General features: G+C 35.8%; 1 protein-coding gene across 1 annotated transcript in view; it reads right to left on the reverse strand.

The window, feature by feature from the left end:
• The window catches only part of LOC112613890 (ATP-binding cassette sub-family A member 3-like), a 180,928-nt gene that overhangs the window by 62,594 nt on the left and 101,107 nt on the right, over positions 1 to 17,227 (reverse strand). The window contains exons 16-20 of the mRNA XM_025369761.1: positions 11,116 to 11,214; positions 10,606 to 10,822; positions 9,390 to 9,687; positions 2,935 to 3,181; positions 2,578 to 2,786 (exon numbers count right to left, since the gene is read on the reverse strand). Of these exons, the coding sequence (XP_025225546.1) occupies positions 2,578 to 2,786; positions 2,935 to 3,181; positions 9,390 to 9,687; positions 10,606 to 10,822; positions 11,116 to 11,214 (1,070 nt within the window). The remainder of the gene's footprint in view (positions 1 to 2,577; positions 2,787 to 2,934; positions 3,182 to 9,389; positions 9,688 to 10,605; positions 10,823 to 11,115; positions 11,215 to 17,227) is intronic.

A 17,227-nucleotide genomic window follows, 5' to 3' on the forward strand; every position in this document is an offset into this window, starting at 1 on the left:
TAATACCAACTTAATTTCAATATAATACAAATATTTTGTACCTATATAGCTAACCTCTCTGCCTTTTATGCTATTATTATCACAAATTACATCTTTATACATTGTGTGTCCATCATGATAGATTTATAACTATTGCTTTACACAGATGCCTTTTAAATGAAAAAATATAAGAGCTATAAACAAAAATATATTAATACTGCATTTTACATTTATCTATGTTTTTACTTGTCTGGTATCCTTTATTTCTTCATTTGGATTTGAGTTACTGTCAAGTGTCCTTTCATTTCAGACTGAAGAATTCTCTTCAGAATTTCTTGTAGGGCATGACTGCTAGCAACAGTCTATTAGTTTTTTTTTAAATTTGGAAATGTATAATTACTCCTTATTTTCTTTTAATGTAAAAAGAACATTAAACATAAGATTTACATTCTTAATACATTTTTAAGCGTAAAATATATGATTGTTAACTGTAAGTACAATCTTTTACTACAAATCTCTAAGGCTTATTTATCTTGTTTGAGTGAAACTTTATGCTCACTGATTAGTAACTTTCCATTATCCTATTCTCCAAGCCCCTAGCAGCCACCATTCAACTATTTGATTTTATACATTTGACTATTTTAGATATATCATGTAAGTGGAATCATGAAATATTTGACTTTCTGTGATTGCTTTATTTTACTTAGCATAATGTCCTCAAGATTCATCCATATTGTAGCAAATGTCAGAGTCACCTTATTTTTTTTTTTTTGTTCTTTTTTTTGAGATGGAGTCTCATTCTGTCACCCATGTTGGAGTGCAAGGGCACGATCTCGGCTCACTGCAACTTTCACCTCCTGGGTTCAAGCAATTCTCCTGCCCCAGTTTCCCAAGTAGTTGGAACTACAGGCATGTGCCACCACACCCAGCTAATTTTTGTATTTTTTAGTAGAGACAGGATTTCACTAGATGTTGGCCAGGCTGGTGTCAAACTCCTGACCTCAGGTGATCCACCCACCTTGGCCTTCCAAAATGCTGGGATTATAGGCGTGAGCCACTGTGCCCAGCCAGAATCATCTTTTTTTCTAAGTCTGAATAATATTCCATTGTATGTATATGTGACATTTTCTTTATTCATTCATCTGCTGATGAATGTTTAGGCTTTTTTTTTTTTTTTCCACATTTTAGCTATTATGAATAGTGTTCAGTGAATTAGGAGTGATGGTAGGTCTCTGAGATCCTGATTTTTTTTTTTTTTTTTTTTGAGACTGAGTCTGGCTCTGTCGCCCAGGCTGGAGTGCGGTGGCCGGATCTCAGCTCACTGCAAGCTCCGCCTCCCGGGTTCACGCCATTCTCCTGCCTCAGCCTCCCGAGTAGCTGGGACCACAGGCGCCCGCCACTTTGCCCAGCTAGTTTTTTGTATTTTTTAGTAGAGACGAGGTTTCACCGTGTTAGCCAGGATGGTCTCGATCTCCTGACCTCGTGATCCGCCCGTCTCGGCCTCCCAAAGTGCTGGGATTACAGGCTTGAGCCACCGCACCCGGCCTGAGATCCTGATTTGAACCCTTTTTGATAAATAATCAGAAATAGGATTGTCTGATAATATGGTAGTTCTATTTTTAATATTCTGAGGAACCACCACATTGTTTTTCATAGCAGGGGCACCATTTTGCATTCCCACCAACAGTTGGCAAGAGTTCCAATTTGTACAAACTTTACCAATACTAGTTATCTTTTTATAAAATCTTTTTTTTAAAAAAAGTCATCGTAATAGGTGTGAGGTAATTATCTCATGGTTTTGACTTGCATTTCCCTGATGACTAGGAAAATTGAGCAAATGTTCATATACCTGTTGAACATTTATATCTTCTCCTGAGAAAAATCTATTCAATTCCTTTGCCCATTTTTAAATTAGGTTATTTTTTGCTATTGAGTTGTAAGAGTTCCTTATATATTTTGGATATTAACCCCTTTTAAGAGGTATGATTTATAAATATTTCCTCCCATTCTGTAGATTTTTCTCTTGACTCTACTGATTGTTTCCTTTACTATGCAGAAGCTTTTTAGTTTGATGTAATCCCAATTTTCTATTTTTGCTTTTATTGCCCGTGCTTTTGGGGTCATAAAAAAGAATGTTTCCCCTATGTTTTCTTCTAGTAGCTTTATAGCTTCAGGACTTACATTTAAGTCTTCATTATATTTTAAGTTGATATCTGTATGTGGTGTGAAATAGGGGTCTAAATGGATTCTTTTGCATGTGGATATCCAGATTTCCCAACACAATGTATTGAAGAGACTGTTCTTTCCCCATTGTGTGTTCTTGTCACCTTTGTAAAAAATTAACTGATGGTAAATGCATGAGTTTATTTCTGTACTCTATTTTTTTCCATTAGTCTACATTTCTATTTTCATGCAAAGAAGGTACTTTTTAAACTAAGAATATGGTAAAGTTTCTACCACCAGACTTTTGCAATGTGTTTTCCAAGATAATAAGCAAAGATGGTTTATTGACAAGAGCTAGATTTCATAACCATTAGAATAGTAATTTTCCAAGAGGTACAAAAGGAAAACAAACTCTCAAGGAACTTCATTTCACACTCACCATTACTAAGCAGCAGGAGGCAAAGAAGATGATGAAATCACACAATAGGGCAGAAAGCCAGTACACAATGACAGAGACACCACTCACAAACTGGATGTGCTTCGCCTTAGTGGTTCTCTCAGTCACCGTCAGGAGACAAAAACCATTGATCAAAAGAGCCATGCCAAATTGTAAATTTATGGCCAATTTTTGTCCACTTTGAAGCCTACAAAAGAAGACATATCAGAAAATCAACACAGCAGAAAATACAGATTTCAATCAATAGCTATTTTTATCATATAAATGTAATCAGATAAAGTGGAAATAATGTATTTAAAGAGTAAAATTGAATTCAAATGAAAAGAATAACATACTCTTCATTTTCTTCAATATCAGGGAGTGGCTGAGGTTTGTTGGAAACTGTTAAGGAAGCATTGGCACCAGAAAGTGACTTGAAAAGAATGTTGTCTAACACTGCCAGGGCCACAGATGGTGAATGATATGCTTCATTGTTGAACAGAGCAGTAAGCATTACCATATTTGCCTCCGACTCAATAGAAAGTGCAATGATACATAAACGAATACAATCTTTTGTTTCCCTCAAGTACTTCAGTAGGTCACCTAGGATGAGAAAACAATATTGGTCAGTGTGTCCACAATACAGATAACCTATAATATAGGCCAGAGAAGAGGAACAGATAATTTTACTTCTCGTCACCTTCAATTTTCCCATAATGACTACTTCAAACATTTGCGGTTCCCCTCCAGCACTTTACTTCATCATTACATTCCAAGCTCTCTCACTTTATAGCCTATATCCTAAACTACTACTTCACTGAGAAAACATAGACTCTCTCAACTTACTTATCTATCTTATACTGATTTATAAGTGTTTTCATTTATAGCTTTGCTAATCTTACAGCAGACAAAACCTTCCTCTGGAAAGCACAGAAGCTAACTAAAAACATTTAAAAATATCACCTCATTAAGGATATTAGATATCTAGGAAAACTATCAACATTTGGGAAGAATGGAAATGCACTGAGATGAGTCCAACATTCTACATTCTTTTTTTCTTTGAGACCTTTATAGATTTGTAAATGGTAGAGGTACCTTAGTAAATCCTCAGGCTCTCTGTGGGGCTCAAGAAGGGTAATACCCTCACAGAAATAGTGAGTAAGAAATAAACCAATTCTTTCTTTAAGAGATCGGGTCTCACTGGGTTTCCCAAGCTGGAGTGCAGTGGGAAATATTCACAGGCATGATAATAGTGCACTACAGCCTCAAATTCCTAGGCTCGTGTGACCCTCCCATGTAAGTCTCCCAAGCAGTGGGGACTACAGACCCTTGCCACCATGCCCAGCTTAATAGACACATTCTTATAAAAATTTAAACCCAGCCTCAAATTACTTCAATCCATGATTGGATTTAGATCTTTCCTTAATCTTACTGCCTGCCAGAAGTAAAACTGAATCTCCTCTGGAGAAGATAATCTCATGCAGAATCTTCATAATTTTCATACACAGTATCTGGCATTGAATTAAGAAATTATCAATTCCACTAAGAAAGAGAACCAAGAGAAAGCACAGACAATAGAAACAGATTCATTGATGACCCAGGTAGCAAAGATAGAGAATTTACCAGAGAACTGGAGTCCATAGAAATAATCAAATGTTTATGTCAAAATTAAAAAACACATTAATTACAATTAAGAAGTTAATATATAACTATAGTGGGTTGAGCACAAATAAAATGTAGGTCAGGGCACTGGAAGACAAGTGATTAGAATACTCAGACAAAAGCACAGTGGATGGAAAACAAGAGAGAAGACACACATCACCGATGTCAGGAATGAAACAGAGAAAATCACTACCCATCATGCAGACATAAAAAGGATGATAAAGGAATTCTATGGTTAACTCTACACAAATGTCACGGCTAATTTTATGTATCAACTTGACTGGGTTGAGGGATACCCAAGTAGCTGGTAAGGCATTATTTCTGGGCATGTCTGTGAGGGTGTTTCCAGACAAGATTAGCATTTGAATCAGTAGACTGACTAAAGCGCCTCACCAATGTGAGTGGCCATCATCCAATCCATTGAGGGACCAAATAGAACAAAAGGGTGAAAAAAGGGCAACTTTTTTCTCTTCATGAAGGAAAATGCACCATCTATTTTCTCCTGCCCTTACACATTAGCACTCCTGATTCTCAGACTTTTGGACTCTGGGACTTACACCAGTAGCCACCTTGGTTTCCAGGCCTTTGGCCTCAGACTGAATTACTGGCTTCCTGGGTGTACAGCTTGCATACAGCATATTATGGGACTTCTTGGCCTCTATAATCACATGAGCCAATTCCTCTAATAAATATTTTCTTTATACATTTATCTCTCTCTGTCTCTCTCTCTCTCTATATATATATACACACACACACACACACACATATATATGTATCCTGCAACTTTGATGAACTCATTTATTAGTTCTAGAAATTTTTGTTTGTTCTTTGGGATTCTCTATGTAGACAATCACATCATCTGCAAATAAGAGCAATTTTCTTTCTTTGTGATCTGTATGCCTTTTGTTTCCCATATATATATATCCTGTTGGTTCTGCTTTTCTAAAGAACTCTAATACAACACATAGATTTGATGACTTAGATGAAAGGGACCACTTCTTCAAAACATACAGCTACGACAACTCAATATGAAGTAGATCATTGAATAGCAATAATTATTAAGAAAATGTAATTCTCAACTAAAAATTCCATAAAAAAGAAGTCTCCAGGCCCCAATATTTTCACTGAAGAATCGTATCAAATGCTTAAAGAAGAATAAGCACTAATTAGACACAACATATTTTAGGAAACAGAATCAGGAACATTTCTCAATTTAGTTTATAATGAAACCACACCAAGACAGTACAACAAAAGTAAACTACAGATAAATATCCTTTATGAATATAGATGCAAAACTCCTTAATAAAATATTAGCCAACAGAATTCAACAATATATACAAAGAATTATGCACCATGATCAACTGGAATCTATTCCAGGGATACAAGGCTGGTTCAATATTTGAATATCAATTAATGTCACCCTCCCTATTAATAGACTAACAAGGAAAACTTACATAATTATACAAATCTGTGCAGAAAAAGCTTTTGAGAAAACTCAATAAGCACTCATGATTTAAAAAAAAAAACTGAGCAAAATAGGAGTAGAGCAGAACTTATGTAACTTTATATAAAGCATCTAAAAAATTCCTTACCGCTAACATTATACTTAGTGGAGAAAGACTGTATACCTTTTTTCCTAACATTGGAACAAAGAAAAACAATCAGTCTCACTACTCTGATTCAATATAGTGATGGAAGTTCTATCCAGTGTAATAAAGTATAAATGGGAACCAAAAGGCATACAGATCACAAAGAAAGAAAATTGCTCTTATTTGCAGATGATATGATTGTCTACATAGAGAATCCCAAGAAACCAACAAGAAAAATTTCTAGAACTAATAAATGAGTTCATCAAAGTTGCGGGATACATGATAACCATATAAGAATAAAAAATAATTATATGCTAGAATAAACATCTGGATACCAAAATTAAAAGGGTAATACCATTTACATTAACTGAAAAATGAAATATTTAGGCATAAATTAACAACCTATGTGCAGGACTTGTATGCTGAAAACTACAAGCGCTGATGAAAGAAATAAAAGTTCTAAATCAATAAAGGGACATCCTACATTCATGGATTCAAAGACTATACTCAGTAAAGATGTCAATTTTCTTCAATTTACTATACAGATTTAATCCAATTTCTGGCAAATTTCCAAGTTTTTATGCAGGTATAGACAAACTTATTTCAAAATGTATATGGAGGAGCAAAGGAACTAAAATAGCCAAAACAACTTTTAAAAACAAGAATAAAGTTGGAGGAACCAGTCTACCAGATTTCAAGCGTGCCATTGGTTGAAGGAATAGATACACAGATTATTGGAATAGAATAGAAAACCCCAAAATAGACCCAAACATGCCCAACTCTTTTTTGATAAAGGTGCAAAATAATTAAATGAATATCATCATTCAGTAATGGAGCAATTGCTGCCGGAGCAATTGGAGATGCACAGGCACAAAAATTAACCTGGACTCAGATATCACACCTTATGCTAAAATTAAGTCAAAGTAGATAATAAATATAAAATGTAAAGCTATAAAACTTTTAGAAAACTGTAAATCTTTTTAGGAGAAAATCTTCAAGATTTAGGGCTAGGTGGAGAGTTCTTAGACCTAACATCAAAAGCATGATCAATAAAAGAAAAAAATACATTAAACTTTATAAAAATTAAGAAATTTTGCCCTGAAAAAAAATTGTTAGGGTGATGATAATCTACAGCATGAGAGAAAACAATTTTAAAAACGGTTTAAAACTCTATAGTAAAAAACATCAAAAATTAAACTAAAAAATAGGGAAAATTGATAAACACACATTTCACCGGAGATGATGTTCAAATGGAAAATAAGCACATGAAAAGAAGTAGAAATGCAAGTCAGGGAAAGGTAAGTTGAAACTACAGTGATATACCACTACTCACTTATCACAACGGCCAAAACAAAAATAGTGACAACACCAAATGCTGGTGAATATGCAGAGAAACTGGATCACTCATACATTGCTGAGGGAAATGTAAAATGACACAGTCACTCTGGAAAGCAACTAGGTAGTTTTTTAGAAAACTAAACATGCAACAGCCCTGTTGCTAGAAAAAATTTAAAAAGAAGCTATGCCCAGTGTTCCCCTTACTTGTTGCAAGTAATAAAAATCCCCATGTTGAGTTTCCTAGACAGCAAAAGACAATTGTCTGTAAACAGACAATCCACAGAACAGGAGAAAGTTTTTGCAAACTATGCATCCAACAAAGATCTAATATCCAGCACCTACAAAGAATTTAAACAAATTTACAAGAAAAAAACAAACTCATAAAAAAGAGGGCCAACGACATGAACAGAGACTTTGCAAAAGACGACATACACATGGCCAATGTTCATATAAAGAAAAGCTCAACATCACTGATCATTAGAGGAATGCAAATCAAAACCACAATGAGCTACCATCTCACACCAGTCAGAAGAGCTATTATTATTATAATTAGCTTTTTATTTTATTTATTCATTTGTTTATTTTTATTTTTTAAGTTTGGGGGTACCTGTGCAGGATGTGCAGGTTTGTTAAATAGGTAAATGTGTGCCATGGTGGTTTGCTGCACCTATCAACCCATCACCTAGGTATTAAGCTCTGCATGCATTAGCTGTTTTTCCTAATGCTCTTTCCCCGCATCCTTCAACAGGCCCCAGTGCGTGCTTTTCCCCTCCCTGTGTCCGTGTATTGTTCAGCTCCCACTTATAAGTGAGAACATGAGGTGTTTTCTGTTCCTGTACTAGTTTGCTGAGGATAATGGCTTCCAGCTTCATTCATCTCCTTGCAAAGGACATTTCTTTTTATAGCTACATAGTATTCCATGGTATATATGTACCACATTTTCCTTATCCAATCTATCATTGATGGGCATTTGGGTAGATTCCACGTCTACACGTACATGTGCAAGTATCTTTACAACAGAATGATTTATATTCCTTTGGATATATACCCAGTAATGGAATTGTAGGGTCCAATGGTATTTCCAGTTCTAAATCTTTGAGGAATCACCACACTGTCTTCCACAATGGTTGAACGAATTTACATTCCCACCAACAGTGTAACAGTGTTCCTATTTCTCTACAACCTCACCAGCATCTGTTGTTTCTTGACTTTTAAGAATAGCTATCATTTAAAAAGTAAAAAACAGACAAACAAACAAACAAAAAACAAAAAACAAAACACACATATGCTGGTGAGGTTGCAGAGAAAAAGGAATGCTTATACACTGTTGGTGGGACTGTAAATTAGTTCAGTTACTGTGGAAGACAGTGTGGTGATTCCTCAGACTTAAAGACAGAAATATAGTTAGACCCAGCAATCCCATTACTGTGTGTATACCCAAAGGAATATACATAATTCTATTATAAAGACACATGCATGTGTATGTTCATTGCAATACTATTCACAATAGCAATGACATGGAGTCAGCCCAAATGCCATCAATAATAGACTGGATAAAGAAAATGTGGTACATGTACACCGTGTAATACTACGCAGCCATAAAAAAGAATGAGGTCATGCCCTTTGCAGGGACATGCATGGAGCTGGAGGCCATCATTCTTAGCAAACTAACACGGGAACAGAAAACCAAATACCACATGTTCTCACTTATAAGTTGGAGCTAAATGAGGAGAACATATGGACACATAGAGGGGAACAACATATACTGGGGCCTACAGGAGGGTGGAAGGTTGGAGGAGGGAGAGAATCAGGAAAAATAACTAATGGATACTAGGCTTAATATCTGGGTGATAAAGTAACCTGTACAACCCCCATGATACAGGTAAACTTGTATCTTTACTTGTTGTCTCTTTACATAAGATTTACTGACCTCTGCTGTAATATGTTAAATAAAACATTTACAGTTTGGCTTTAGATAAAATAAAACACACAAAAATCTTAGTTCATGTACCCATGAACTTAAAACAAAATAAATAAATTTAAAAATCTGAAAAAATGAGGGCATTCTTTGACTTGAATATAACTGTCTCTAAGACATTTGTGACTAACAGGGGAAGGATAGAGTGGGTAGCCCAACACTATAGTTAAGACCTTCTTTGGAAGTAACACAAGAAGATCATCTCTGAGAGCAGTTCTTTTTTTTTTTCCTCAGTGAGCTTTACCTTGTACTTCCTGAGGTCTTTGGTTGTCAGACTCGAGCATACTCTTAAGGCGTTCTGAGAGATCTGCAGTCAAATTAGAAGCCCCAGAAATAGAAAAGGGCACAATGGTTTGACCATATTGACTCAACTCCATTTGCCTAATCATTTCATGCTGTGAAGAATTTTTACTAGAACTTAAGAGAAAGGCAAGGGAGCCTATGAGTCCCAGTATCTGTAACAAAAGCAGTTTCCAGTTGCGCCAGTTGAACATCACCCTCTTTACGAACATGGCACAGAACTGCTGGCTGTAGAGAGAACACTAAGGAAAAATGAGAAAAAGATAACATTACAATAGGTATAGACTTAAACATGCCATTCATGTTGAACTCCATTAAGACGAATGCTTTGAAATTCTGTGGTATGAACATACACAAGTTTTATATTACAAACACATAAAGTTTATAGAAGTAAGTACTTGGAATAGAACCTAAGCATAGTATGACAGGACACAATTGTATGATCAATCTTTTCTTTGTATGAGGCAGGGGTCAACAAACTATGGCCCTACGGCCTGTTTTTATAAACAAAGTTTTATTGGAACACAGCGATGCCCATTTATTTCTGTATTTTCATGGTTGTTTTTGTGCTATAATGACAGACTTGAGTAATTGTGAAAGACACCAGATGGCCTACTAAGCCTTCAATATTTGTTGTCTCTTTACATAAGGTTTACTGACCTCTGCTGTAATATATTAAATAAAATGTTTACAGTTTGGCTTTAGATATAACACACAAAAATCTTAGAAGGATGATTTTCCTCAGACTCCTGATAGCCAAGAAAACTAGGGTGCTTTATAGAAGGAGTAGATGATTATAAGAAGAATGAAGAAAATATTTGGCAACTCAGAATTCCACTGTGAAGGATCATACTAATTAGGGAACCATCCCTTACACAGTAACAATTCCCAATAGGAAAACTTAGAATACTTAAAATATTGTGCATATTGAATTATTAAAAATCAGGCTCACTAGTACCCTTAACTTAGCCTCAATAAACCAACACATTTTGTGGTTACTGATTTGAAAAGAAATGAATTCTAAAACAGAAAAAAAGGATGGAGGAATAACAATGGTGAAAGCAAACCATTGCTATCTTATCTAAAACCCATCATTTCTGCATTAGAAAACTGATTAGGAAGTGGCACAGACTGCTTGCCATCTGATCGACCAAGTGTACCTCTTGCACTCCAACCATATCTACACCAGGTTTCTTGGTAAAGGTGCTTACCCCAGTATTAAAGTTAATAGTAGGGCTTTCATTCAGGGTGGGAGGATCTGCTCCCTCCACATTTCTTGACATGTTCTTATTCTGGTTCCTGTTGGAGGCTTGGCCCATTTGGGAGGAAGACTTCATAGCTTCGATATCTGTTTGTGACTCTTCCGTGTAACCGACCCTACATTAAAAAGCACAAAGTATTTCATTTCAATCTTATTCCAAAGTATCCTGTTTGAAGAATGTGAGTTGCAGCCCCCAACTCAGAAGGCTCTTTGGTGTGCTCATTGCCTGGCAGAAATCATTACTTGGAAGCAACATGGTACTTGTGGTAGAGCAATGGTTCCCAAACATGCCCCGTTGCCCTTAAATTTCTGTTGGATGAAACCTGAAAGTCTGGAGAACTTACAAAGGGAACTAAGACATGTTCTTTTCCCTCCAGAGATTTTCTTTTCCCTATACATTGTCACTCACTTGAAGAAGACTTCTTCCATGGTAGTGACAGAGGCACCAACGCTAGAAATGCCCAGGTTTTCTTGTTCTTGTTCCAGAGCAGTAAACAGAGCTTCAAAACTAGGAGTAGAAGAGGAACAGAAAAAGCTAGCACCAAACCAGATGATTTTCATATTTATGTCTTTTTCTTCTAAGATAATTTCCTCTCAGCAGTAGGGAAAATGTAGATCATTTTACATTTCAATGCTTATTATAAGTTTATGCCTCTGGTAAATCAGAAAGGTGGGACAAATGGAGAGAAAGAGACTAGCAAATTGCTACAGCAATTTGTTCTCTGAATTTTGTACAGTGCACACATATCAATTTCATACTTAAAGTAAATGAGAAAAAGGAAATATGGTGAATCCACTCTACTTAGTTCTTGAATACCCATGTTGTTGGTCTTCTAAGACAAGGATCAGGAGACTGTATATATGTTAATATCTCTAGTCATGAGTTAACTTATCATGAACATGAGCTAACTTATCACGTACATATATGCTATGGTTCCTATTACTTAGTAAGTATTAAAAAAAGAAAGAAAATCATCCACAATTTAAAAAATACTAAAAAATAGAAAATGGAGTAAGTGCAGTAAAACTTAAAGACTTAGAGGGAATTACGTGATTAAATGTCCAGAAAAGTCTATGGAAGTTGAGCCAGATACAATGTGGAGACATCAAGTCTTTTAAAGAATGGTCTTCCTGGGAAGACATTACAGAATGTTGTGGTCAAACGATTATCTTTTTCAGAAACCTCCAGTTCTCAAATCTATCTCGAACCTTCAGTTCTCAAATCTATCTCTATCCATTTTCAGTGAAGGTCAGTTGAACCTGTCTTTGCACACACTCAGTGTTAGGGGAATTAAAAATTTCCTTTTAGAAAATCTATCAAACTTGCCTCCATATTCAAGCTTACATTCTATCTAGTTTTGCACATTAGTTCCAATCTTACACCTTGAGGTTATTTAGAATAGATACAATCCATCTGTGTGACAGCCAGTCTTTGACATATTTTAAGTCCATTTTATCCTACATTTCTTCATTTCCAATATATGACTTCTCTACTGGGATTCACTCATATTTTCTTTTTCATTTTTAAATTTGGGCTGAGTATGGTGGCTCATGCCTGTAATACTAGCACTTTGGGAGGCCAAAGTGGAAGGATTGCTTGAAGCCAGGAGGTTGAGACCAGCCTACGCAAAATAGTGAGACCCCATCTCTTAAAAAAAAGTCAGCTGGACATGGTGGTACATGCCTGTGGTTCCAGCTACTTACGAAGCCGAGGCGGGAGGATCACTTAAGCCTGGGAGGTAAAGGCTGCAGTGAGCTATGATTGTACCACTGCACTTCAGCCTGGGTGACAGAGCAAGAATTTGTCTCAAAAAAAAAAAAAAGATTAACGTGTGTGCATTGTACAAAATTCAGAAAATAAGTATATAAAGAAAATAAAAATTATCATAACACCATCCATCAAAGATAACCACTGTTAATACACTATTATTTTGGCAAAATTATTTTTGGTTCTTTTGGCTTTATGCAATATACGACGAAGTTAGAATTAAATTGTGTACTGCTTCAAATGTATTAATATAGCACAGTCTTGATAACCTAAATATTCATCACCAGCTTAATGAACAAATAAATTACAGTATGAATATATGACAGAATAAGATATAATTAAAATGTAGATTTCTCCACAGTCGTTTCATAAATGAAGAAAGCCTACAATTCCTAACAGAAAGTTGGCTGAGAAATCCTGGTGAGTAAACAAGGCAAGATTCTGAACATTAGTATGGTAGAATCCCATTTCTAAGAAAACTATTATTATGAGCCAGGCACGGTGGCTCATGCCTGTAATCCCAGCACTTTGGGAGGCCAAGGCAGGTGGATCACCTGAGGTCAGGAGTTTGAGACCAGCCTGGCCAACATGGCGAAGCCCCATCTCTACTAAAAATACAAAATTAGCTGGGTGTGGTGGCGTGCACCTGTAATCCCAGCTACTCAGGAAGTTGAGTCAGGAGAATCGCTTGAACCTGGGAGGCAGAGGTTGCAGTGAACCGAGATCGCACCACTGCACTCTAGCCTGAGCAACAGAGTAAGACTTCATCTCAAGAAAAAAATAATAATAAAAAATAAAAAACTATTACTATGATTGTATACACGTCAATATATATACGTAGTGTTCTTGAAAAATATGCATCAAAATAAAAACAACACAAAACAAAATAAATACACAGAAATAAAAATACACATGAAACTCTTCTCAGGGATTACTTCTATGGACAGTAATTATGAGAGACTTTCACTTTCTAATTCATATACTCCAGAAATAAATAAGTTCTTTAATTTTTATCATCACGCAATCATAAGTAGATTAGTTAACTCTAGGTTCCTCAGTAATAAAGCAAACAGTAAGCAAAACAGAATAGAAATAAATAACAAAACAAATTTCATGAGTCAGTTGTATTATAAAGTCCTATTATGAATCTGACCTGTTTTTCTAATTATATAAGTTTATAAACCTTTTTTCTAATTATATGTTTTATATGCTATATATACAGATATTTAATACATATGGATATTATACAGATAATATATATTATCTTTTGGGGGGAATAGAGAAAAATATAAAAACAAAAAGAATCTGACTATCTCAAGTATATCCCTGTTAAATATTTGATATACTTCTTTCCATCACTACATATATTTTTAAATTTAGATTTTTTTTTCTTCTTTTCTGTGGTGCAACATACGTAAAATGCACTATGTGGCAAATGAATTTTTCCATATGAGTATACCTGGATAACATCCAGATAAGACAGAGAACAGTTCCAGCGTCTCAGAAGGGTATTCCAGGATGACCCTTTCTGGTTGACAACCCCTTTATCTGCACACACAGACACACAGACACATGTGCATATACACACAACATATGGTAACAATTGTATTAGAATCCTAGAACCAAAGATTTGTTTTGCTTTTTCTTTAGTTTTATATAAACGCCATCTTACAGTATGTGCTTTTTGGCCCACCGTAATGTCTGTGAGATTTCCTCATGTTGTTGCATGTACCACTAGTTTTTTTTTTTTTTTTGAGACAGAATCTCGCTCTGTTGCCCAGTTGTAGTGCAGTGGTGTTATCTTGGTTCACTGCACCCTCCCCCTGTCGGGTTCAAGTGATTCTCCTGCCTCAGCCTCCCGAGTAGGTGGGACTACAGGCACAGGCTACCACGCCCGGCTAAGTTTTGTATTTCCAGTAGAGACCGGGTTTCACCATGATGGCCCAGGATGGTCTCTATCTCTTGACCTCGTGATCTCCCTGCCTCGGCCTCCCCAAGTGCTGAGATTACAGGCGTGAGCCACTGCGCCCGGCCGTAGTTCATTTTTTTTTTTTTATTGCTGAGTGGTATTTATCCATTTCCTGCTAAAGGACATTCTGGTTGTTTTTGGTTTGGGGCTAGTATGAATAAAGTGACTGTGAATATAAACATTATTTTACATGTATTTTAACGGACTTGTCTCTCCTAGGTATATACTAGGAGTGTGATTACTAGGTCATAGGGTAAGCACATACTGAGCTTACCAAAAATGACCAAATATTTTACAAAGCAGTTTCACCATTTTACACTTCTACCAGCGATGAGAGCCAGTTGCCATGTTCACGTTATAGTTCATCTTCTTAGCTTTAGCCATTCTAGGGGGTGTGTAGTGGTAATGTAATGCTTGCTTATTCTTCGTTAATTGTGCATAGTTCTGGGAAGAATTTTTGACATAGTCTTCTCTTTCATCAGTTCTGCTATTTTCTGCCATAATTATTTGGTCAGTTTTTTTTATTACCCAATCAAGAATTTATCTCACTTTTCCTCTTCAAAACTGCTGGGTCTAGATTCATAGCGTCTTCTTTAATTTGATCAAGGCTACAAAGCAGAGAGTTTCAGAAGTTTTCTATTTTTGCAGCACAATAATGTTCAGAATTGGCATTTTTAAATGTAGTATCTTGTCCACAATTCATTCTTTTCCCCCATCTTTATAAAAGGAGATTGATATTTCTCCAGGACTGACATACGATTATATACAATTTCAGGAGGAAATTATATCTAAGACTTAGGTGTAATTCTCCTTGATAAAGTGATTTTTCTTCTAAATTCTCATTCTAGGTATTGTTTTTTTCTTTTCTTCTTTTTTTGCTCAAAATCAACTTTGGTATCATTGGTGGTATCAATTTGTGAAGCTTAAAATTAGGATGAGATTGGCATGTCTCCAGTTTTCTAACATCATGGTATAGATGGAAAAGCAAAAAGTTTTGGAGCTAAATGGGCCCGTGTTCAATTTCAGCCTGTATTCAATTTCAGCCTGTATCAGTAATAACTATTTAATCTTTCCATTTGATCTACTATTGTGATTTGATTGAATCTTTCTGACCTTAAGAGTCGTCATATCATGTGTAAAAAGGTAAAAATAAGTATGCTTTATATTCTCTTCATTTGTCACAATGTTACTTCACTTTAGCATTTATTCCTTTATAATCCCTTCATGGCGATCTGAGTGGCTCGTGTGTACATCTTCATTTGGAGACCATAATTTATTTGCAGCTGTGAGGAACACTCTGAATATCTCGTCTTCCTTTTTGCTGTGCATCCCTTTTTAATGAAAAGATCATTCTCTTTGATCAACAATATTTAATTTAAAGAGGAGTTGAGAAATTTTGCTTCCTTGATGACAGCATTGAAGCTTCTTTTCCTTGACATTCTTGGGAAAGATCTAGCTTCCGATTTTTCTTTTTCTTACTGCCAGATCCCAACCTCAAAATCCCATTTTAAAAATACAAATGGAGGCAAAATTAGAAGAAATCAAGGCGCATAAAAAGAGGCATTACCAAAGGAGAACTCATGCCATAAAATTTCATCTGGATCTATCATGTACACGTTTAATTTCCGGTCTATTTTTTCCTGATTAACCTGCTGGTCCTTATCTCAAATACTAGCTTTGTTTCTGTTCCACAACATAGATGTTTGTAACCCTCACATATCTTTCCAACTGTGCTGCTTAGGAGCCAACCTTTGCTCAAGATACCCCAAACTCTTAAAAAAGAGTATAATGATACTAACTACTTTCAAAACTTTCCTTGAATAACACGTTGAGGGGGTTAGACTTCCTAGTAATATTCTGTATCAGCCTGTCTTATTTGTTCTTGTTTACTACACTTTGGGTATTGCTCCATTTTCCTTAGATTTGGGATTTGGTGGTCAGAATTTCATATTGAAGTTTCCAAACATTCTTGAGGAACATTTCTTTTCAAAAGATCATGCTATGGAATCTTGCTTTTCTGTATACCTTCCAATTTTGTATGTGCCTGAATCTATCAAGTTCTTTTCCTCCTTTTCTGCCACGAAGTCTACCATGGTATAAGGGAAACTCCCGAAGTTGTCTGACATTTTTTTTTTTTTTTTTTAATCTTCAACCAACATTTTCTTGATGATCAGAATTAGGCTTACAGTAGCAGTTTCTTTCTCATTTCCTCCATCTTTCTAGGAAGTTTAATCATTGGCAAGAAAAGTCAGGAATGTGTCAGGAGACCTGTAGCAACACATGTCTATATATATATACACACACACACCGTAATCATGTCTGTATTACAAGTCTACACTTGAATTATTCCCTTCACTATGAATCTTAAACAAACCTGTATCCAAAATATATTATGCATTTCCTCCTTCTAGCTTGCAGGAGTTTCACAAAATTATATGTAACTTGTTTCTTTCTCCTCCTGTGGTCACCCACTGTTTTTATTTTCTGTACATTTCTACCTTCTAGATCTAGAATTTTAAGCATATAAATATTCCCTGATATGCAGCACTATTCTGATGTGTCTCATATCTATCATTCCGCTATTACATTCTAAGCTTAGGTTTCATTCTACCAAGTCTCAGCATTGTTCTACAAGTTATGACCTTGTTTTAAAATTTCTTCTTCTGGCCGGGCACGTTGGCTCACACCTATAATCTCAGCACTTTGGGAGGCTGAGGTGGGTAGATCATGAGGTCAGGAGTTCGAGACCAGCCTGGCCAACATGGTGAAACCCCATCTCTACTA

This window comes from Theropithecus gelada, chromosome 20 (assembly GCF_003255815.1).
Source record: "Theropithecus gelada isolate Dixy chromosome 20, Tgel_1.0, whole genome shotgun sequence".
Taxonomy (NCBI): Eukaryota; Metazoa; Chordata; class Mammalia; order Primates; family Cercopithecidae; genus Theropithecus; species Theropithecus gelada.